General features: G+C 34.3%; 1 protein-coding gene across 1 annotated transcript; it reads right to left on the reverse strand.

Moving 5' to 3' along the window:
- Positions 1-432: 432 nt before the first annotated feature.
- On the reverse strand, positions 433-1,059 carry LOC102663673 (uncharacterized). Its single transcript, XM_006577457.3, has one exon. The coding sequence runs from the start codon at positions 1,057-1,059 to the stop codon at positions 433-435; it is 627 nt and encodes a 208-aa protein (XP_006577520.3).
- Positions 1,060-8,660: the final 7,601 nt, after the last annotated feature.

The following is an 8,660-nucleotide window of genomic DNA, read 5'->3' on the forward strand; positions in this document are numbered from 1 at the left end:
TTTCAAAGAAGAAGTGGCGCTTAGCGCATCATTCACGCTAAGCCCACTGGTTAAAGTTCAATTACAGTGAAGATGTGGGGCTTAGCAAAGTGATGTGCACTTAGCTGAACTATTCAGCCAACCAATCAGGGGTCTGTGCGCTTTGCGCGAGCAAGCTCGGCTTAGCGCGTGAAGACAGAGTGCTTAGCGCAAGGTCTGCGCTTAGCGAGAGACAATTGTGAAAAATCTTTCTAAGTGTTTTCCTGTCTATCTCTTCACACAAGCTTAAAACCCCTTGTTCATTACTAAACAAGCTGAAATTAATCATAATCACAAGCAAGATATCCTAACTACATGCAAGAGATAAGAATGAAAAATAGAAAAGGGAAAGAAAAGTTGGGTTGCCTCCCAGTAAGCACTCTTTTAACGTCACTAGCTTGACGCATCATCATGTTATCCAGGATCCAACAGAGTTCCTATTTCAAAGACCATTTTCTCAGGTTTCTTTTCTTCCATCACATGCACTTTCAGACATACATTTTGGCTAGGTGGATCTTTGTCCTCATGGAACAAATCAAAGCTGATCTTCTGATCTTCTATGCCCATCTGCAACATCTTCCTTCCTATGTCTACCACACAGCTTGCAGTAGACATGAATGGGCAGCCAAGAATGAGAGGAATGTTAGCATCCTCTTCTATATCTATGACAACGAAATCAGCTGGAAATATAAGGTGCTTAACCATCACCAAAACATCTTCAATCACTCCATATGGCCTTGTGATGGAGCGGTCAGCTAACTGGAGGGTCATACATGTGGGCATTATCTCTATCTCTCCAAGTCGCCGGCACATGGAAAGAGGCATTAAATTGATACTAGCTCCCAAGTCTATGAGATTTTTGCCTACAACAACCTCACCAATAGAACAGGGTATCGTGACAACTCCAGGATCTTTGTGCTTGGGTGGAAGAATGTATTGAATCACAACATTACAGTTACCTTCCACAAAAATTTCGTCACTATGGATGTACCGGTTCTTCTTGGTTAGCATATCCTTCAAAAATTTGGCATAGAGGGGCATTTGCTGAAGTGCTTCTCCAAATGGCAAAGTAATTTCTAGTTTCTTGAAGATATCAAGAAATTTGGCCAAATGTCACTCTTTATCTTTTTAGGAGGGTACCAATGGATAAGGGACCTCCTTGCATTCAATAGGAGTAGCCTCTTTCTTCTTTTCTATGTTGGCCTCACTCTTGTCTTTCTTCTTTTTAATCTCAATAGCCTTCTCTTTTTGTTTTTCCTTTTTCAACTTTTTGTCCTTTTCTTTTTCTTCTTTTATTGGTGTCTCTTCTTGATCGAGGCCGTACCCGAATCAAATAAACATTAAAATGTAGTAACTAGGCAGTGATCCTAGGTCGTTTCCCAACGAGCAGTGACAAGCCAAATGTTCATAATATACTTGCAGTAACAGTAACAGTAACGATGGGGGGGGGGGGTTGTTTGCTTTTGTAAATTAAACAGCGAATATATGTGAATTAGAAAATATCAGAATTAAAACACGTTGCTTCCCCTTGATTCACAAGCAAGTCTCTTATCCTAGGTTACGAGAGTTTATCCTTTATCAGTTTAACCACTTAATCCAACCCTAAATTAAATTACTAAGCGAAATTCAACACAAGGCATTCATTATGTGATTAAGCATCACATACACCAATTACTCATAAACGATCATTAAGCATGAACGTAAATTAAGCGCAGAGACAATTAATCAAGCACTAAGCATGCATGAATTAAAAGCAACAAATTCAAAGTAATTAGTGAAGAGGAAAAACTAAACAGAATTTAACAGTAATAATAGAACCTCAAAGAGAACTGTGCTTGATCCTCAAGGGAAAACAACGCTGCGGACTTAGCCTTCCATTAATCAAATAGAGAATGAAATTTTATTGATAAAACTAAAAGTCTGAACTGGAATTGAAAAAAACGAAAATAAAAGAGAAAGAGAAGAGAGACTAAAACTAAAAACGAAAAATAGAAGAGAGAGAGGAGAGAGAGAGAGTCTCCCGCGAGGGAGAGAGGGGGGGCCCCTAAACTAGAACCTTGGTGCTGTTATATAGTTTTTTTCAGCCCCAAAGCTTACAAATATGTTTTAAATCCAAGCCCATAAGTAAAATCAAATCAAATCTAGATAAGATAAGATAAGATAAGATCTAGATGAAATAATATCTAGATGAGATCAAATCTAAATAATATCTAGATAAGATAAGATCTAATTTTATAGAATAAATTAGTCTGCCGTCTTCAAGTCCAAGCCCAATTCTAGATTCAAGCCCAATGCTAGATTCAAGCCCAATGCTTCATTAATTCCTGAAATTAGATTAAAAACATCAAATTAGCTGAATGGGCCCAAATAATAAAACTGCCTAATTAATTGACAATTAAGACCAATCAATAATTAAAATGGTGCAAAAAGGGTTTAGAAAATAGAAGAAAATGATGGCACATCACTTCTCCTTTATCACCTTCTGCTTCCTCAACAATTTCTCGGTTCCAGCGCCAGCTCATCAGCCAGTTATTGTTTAGATCCCTCCACCTTCTGATCAGCTCTACTTTCCTCTATTTGAATCGCCATTTTGCTTCTAGTCATCATAGCTTTGCACTCTTCTTTAGGATTTTTCTCTATGTTTACTATAAAGTTGTTTGATGATATTTCAGCTAATTGCTTTGCATGCTGGTGTAGACAAAGGATCAAGCTGAATGTTTTGATGATGCCAAAGGATTACATGAATCACATGCTTCTCAAAGATTTATTCAAGACAAAGATATTCAAGATGAATGATCAAGACAGTCTCTAGAGTCTTAGGAAGGGTATATTAAATAGGAAGGGAATTCCAATTGAAGTCGCAAAAGGTTTGGCCAAAGAAATCTAAGTTAAAAAGGTTTTTCAACAGATTTACTCTCTGGTAATCGATTACCAAAGGATGTAATCGATTACCAGTGGCCAAAAATGATTTACAACAGCTATTAAAATTTGAATTCAAAATTTGCACTGTGTAATCGATTACACATATATGGTAATCGATTACCAGCAGTTTCTGAACGTTTTAATTCAAATTTTAAAGCCTGTAATCGATTACACATATATTGTAATCGATTACCAGAAGAGTTTTTCAGAAAACATTCTCAACAGTCACATCTTTTTGTGTGGTTCTTGAATGGCTATCATAGGCCTATATATATATGTGGCTTGAGACACGAATTTGCTAAGAGATTTTCAGAACAAAAAGGTCTTATCCTCTTAAAAAGAAAATCGTTTTATCCTCTCACAAATTCCTTGGCAAAATTACTTGTGATTCAATAAGGAATTATTTGAGTGCTCAAATTGTTCAATCTTTCTCTTTTAAGAGAGATTTCTTCTTTTCTTCTTCTTCATTCTGAAAAGGGATTAAGAGACCGAGGGTCTCTTGTTGTGAAAGAATTCTAAACACAAAGGAAGGGTTGTCCTTGTGTGTTTAGAACTTGTAAAAGGAATTTACAAGATATTGGAACTCTCAAGCGGGTTGCTTGGGGACTGGACGTAGGCACAAGGGTGTGGCCGAACCAGTATAAATCTGAGTTTTCATTTTCTCTTCCCTTAAACTCTTTTATTTATTATTGTTTTATATTCATATTCAATCTGTTCTATTTGAATCAATATTTAAGAAACTCATTATTAAGGGAATTTATAACTGAAATAGAAAGATAAATAGAATTTGTAATTGGGGAAATAAGTTGTGATATCTTAATTCAACCCCCCCCCCCCCCTTCTTAAGATATCTGAGGCCACTTGTCCAACAAGTGGTATCAGAGCTTCATTCTTGTATAAAGTTTAGAAGCTTCAAGAATTATGGCCTCATCAAACTACTTGTTTCCCGAGGGAAATTCTATAAATAGACCTCCCATCTTTAATGGAGTGGGTTATCACTACTGGAAAACCCGCATGCAAATCTTTCTAGAGGCAATAGATTTAAATATTTGGGAAGCCATCGAACAAGGACCTTATGTTCCCTCTATAATAGCTGGAAGTGCAACAATAGAAAAACCTAGAGCAGATTGGACTGAGGAAGAAAGAAGATTAGTACAATATAATTTAAAGGCCAAAAATATTATTACATCTGCCTTAGGAATAGATGAATACTTTAGGGTTTCAAATTGTAAAAGTGCTAAGGATATGTGGGATACACTACAAGTAACACATGAAGGCACAACAGATGTTAAAAGATCTAGGATAAACACTTTAACTCGTGAATATGAACTTTTTAGGATGAATGTAAATGAAAGTATACAAGACATGCAAAAGAGGTTCACACACATAGTTAATCATCTTGCATCTCTAGGAAAAACTTTTCAAAATGAAGATCTAGTAAATAAAGTTTTAAGATGTCTTAATAGAGAATGGCAACCAAAAGTAACAGCCATCACAAAATCTCAAGATTTATCTAGTATGTCTCTTGCTACATTATTTGGAAAATTGCAGGAGCATGAAATGGAATTACTAAGATTAAATCAGCATGAAGAAACTGATAAGAAGAAGAAAGGAATTGCTCTTAAAGCCTCATCTGCAATCCAAGAAGACAATGATAAAGAAGATTCAATTGACTTGGATAATGATGAAGATATTAGTCTGTTTGTAAAAAGATTCAACAAGTTCCTGAGAGTCAGAGGAAATCAAAAGCGACCCAATTTTAAACCTAAAAGAAGGACAAAAACTTCATCCTCTACTCTAAAATGCTTTGAGTGCAATCAACCTGGACATCTGAGGGTTGATTGTCCCATCTTCAAGAAAAAGATGGAGAAATCTGAAAAGAAAAATATTAATGAAAAGAAATTGAAGAAAGCATACATTACATGGGATGAAAACGATATGGAATCTTCTGAAGATTCAGAAAATGAAGAAATAAACCTCTGCCTTATGGCAAAAAGTTCACATTTCTACTATTTCTGACAAGAAAATGTCAGATTCTTGCAGTTGTTGTGAAAAGTATGAAAAAGAAATCAAAGAATTGAAAAACTCTCTTGCAAAATTCTGTTATAGTAAAAATAATTTAGATGTCATATTAGGAAAACAAATACATGTCTCCAATAAGGCTGGATTAGGATATAAATCTAAAAAACAACAAAAATTTCATAAAAACTTCTCTACTTCCACACAAAAATATAATTCTAGTTCTATCACATGTTTTTACTGTGGAAGAAAAGGGCATGGCACATCTACATGCTATTTTAGAAGAAATTGTAACAAAATTAAAATGATTTGGGTCCCAAAAGGATCCTTTATTCATACTAACACAAAAGGACCCAATAAAGTTTGGGTACCTAAGTTACAACCTTGATTTTGTAGGAACCCTTGAGGAAAAAGTGGTACATAGATAGCGGTTGCTCAAAACATATGACGGGAGACAAATCAAAATTCACACATATCTCTCCCAAGAAAAGCGGACATGTAACTTATGGTGACAACAACAAAGGTAAAATTCTTGGAGTTGGAAAAATAGGTACAAATGCTTCAACCTCCATTGAAAATGTTCTACTTGTTGAAGGTCTTAAACACAGTCTGCTTAGTGTGAATCAATTATGTGATAAAGGCTATCTGGTATCATTTGATTCTCAAAAGTGTGTCATTGAACATGAACATGATACGAGTATAAAGCATATAGGGTTTAGAGTCAACAATGTTTACATGATAGACTTAAGTCAAAAACTAGATAATAATCAATGTTTTCTTAGTAAAGATGATGATCCATGGTTGTGGCATAAACGGATTGCACATATAAACATGGAACACTTAAATAGATTAATATCAAAAGATTTAGTTGTTGGTTTACCAAAACTAAGATTTGAAAAAGATAGGCTATGTGATGCATGCCAAAAGGGAAAACAAACTAGAGTTTCTTTCAAATCTAAAAACATTGTTTCAACTACTCAACCCTTATAATTACTTCATATGGATTTGTTTGGTCCTTCCAGAATCATGAGTTTTGGAGGAAGTTACTATGCTCTTGTTATAGTTGATGATTATTCTAGATACACATGGACTCTTTTTATCACTCATAAGAATGATGCATTTCAAGCATTTAGAAAACTTGCAAAAATCATTCAAAATAAGAAAAATCTCAAGATTATATCTATTAGGAGTGATCATGGGGGTGAGTTTGAAAATAAAGAATTTGAATTATTTTGTGATAAGCATGGGATTGAGCATAATTTTTCTGCACCAAGAACCCCTCAACAAAATGGTGTTGTTGAAAGGAAAAATAGATCTTTGGAAGAGATTGCTAGAACTTTATTAAATGATACTCCTCTTCCAAAATACTTTTGGGCTGAAGCCGTTAACACTGCATGCTACATTTTAAATAGGGCTTTAATAAGACCCATTTTAAAGAAAACTCCATATGAGTTGTTCAATGGCAGAAAACCAAACATCTCACATCTTCATATCTTTGGTTGTAAATGTTTCGTATTGAATAACGGAAAAGATAACTTAGGAAAATTTGATGCTAAGTCAGATGAAGGTATTTTCCTTGGATATTCTCTGCATAGTAAAGCTTATAGAATATATAATAAAAGAACAATGACAATTGAAGAGTCTATACATGTTTCCTTTGATGAGTCTAATGCCATTCTACCAAGGAAGGATTTTTTAGATGATATTTCAGATTCCTTAGAAGATACACATATTCATGGAAATGAATCTAAAGAAAAAGATGAAGGAAGCAATGAGGATTCTCAAGATAATGGGGCTAGAGGAAATAATGAACTTCCAAGAGAATGGAAAGCCTCAAGAGATCATCCCCTCGACAACATTATTGGTGATATATCAAAAAGGGTAACAACTAGACATTCTCTTAAAGATTTATGCAATAATATGGCTTTTGTATCTATGATTGAACCTAAAAATATAAAAGAAGCCATAGTAGATTATAACTGGATAATTGCTATGCAAGAAGAACTGAATCAATTTGAAAGAAATAATGTGTGGAAACTAGTAGAAAAACCTGAAAATTATCCTGTCATAGGAACAAAATGGGTTTTTAGAAATAAATTAGATGAACATGGCATAATTATTAGAAATAAGGCTAGGTTAGTAGCAAAAGGGTATAATCAAGAAGAGGGAATAGACTATGAAGAAACATATGCTCCAGTTGCAAGATTTGAAGCCATTAGAATGGTTTTAGCATATGCATCCATAATGAATTTTAAACTCTATCAAATGGATGTTAAAAGTGCTTTTCTAAATGGTTTAATTCAAGAAGAAGTATATGTTGAACAACCCCCAGGCTTTGAAATCCCGGATAAACCAGCTCATGTTTATAAATTGCAAAAGGCTCTTTATGGTTTGAAACAAGCCCCTAGGGCATGGTATGAACGTTTAAGCAATTTTCTTCTAGAAAAAGAATTTTTTAGAGGCAAGGTGGATACCACATTGTTCATAAAGAGAAAGCATAATGATATTTTGTTGGTTCAAATATATGTTGATGATATAATTTTTGGATCCACTAATGGTTCATTGTGCAAGGAGTTTTCCCTTGATATGAAAAGTGAATTTGAAATGTCAATGATGGGAGAACTAAAATACTTTCTGGGATTACAAATCAAGCAAACTCAAGAAGGTATATTCATCAATCAAGCCAAGTACTGCAAGGAATTGATCAAAAGATTTGGGATGGAAAGTGCAAAACACATGGCTACACCGATGAGCACTAGCTATTACTTAGATAAAGATGAATCTGGTCAATCTATAGACATGAAACAATATCGAGGCATGATCGAATCTCTTCTCTATTTATCTGCTAGTAGACCTGATATTATGTTTAGTGTATGCATGTGTGCTAGGTTTCAATCCAACCCCAAACAATCACATTTGAGTGCAGTTAAGAGAATCATGAGATATCTATTAGGTACAATAAATTTAGGATTATGGTATCCTAAGAACTCAACATGTAACTTAATAGGATATTCTGATTCTGACTTTGCCGGATCTAAAACTGATAGAAAAAGAACAAGTGGAACTTGTCAATTCATTGGATCCGCTCTTGTCTCATAGCATAGTAAGAAACAAAATAGTGTTGCTTTATCCACTGCTGAAGCGGAATATATTTCTGTCGGCAGTTGTTGTGCACAGATTTTATGGATGAAGCAATAATTATCTAACTATGGTATCCTTCTTGATCGTATACCTATTAGGTTTGATAATACTAGTGCCATAAATCTATCCAAAAACCCTGTTCAACACTCTAGAACCAAACATATAGAAATTTGGCACCATTTTCTTAGAGATCATGTCCTAAAGGGAGATTGTATATTAGAGTTTGTTGATACAAAGAATCAGCTTGCTGATATCTTTACAAAACCTCTCCCAAAAGAAATATTCTTTTCAATAAGAAGAGAATTAGGCCTTTTAGACCTTAGTGATTTGGATAGGTAATTTGTTTTATTATGAATGATTGAGTGTGTTTTGATTGAGTATGACGCTTGTGTTGTTTAATTTAATTTACTTTTTGTTAGTATAATTAATTATTAAGATAGTATAAGTTTTTAGACTTAGAAATAAGTTTTTCTTTTAGGAAAAGGCTATTTTTTTGTTCTGGTAATCAATTACATGAATACTGTAATTGATTACACTAGAACATATGGCCTGTAATCAAT

Source organism: Glycine max, chromosome 3 (assembly GCF_000004515.6).
Source record: "Glycine max cultivar Williams 82 chromosome 3, Glycine_max_v4.0, whole genome shotgun sequence".
In the NCBI taxonomy this organism is placed as follows: Eukaryota; Viridiplantae; Streptophyta; class Magnoliopsida; order Fabales; family Fabaceae; genus Glycine; species Glycine max.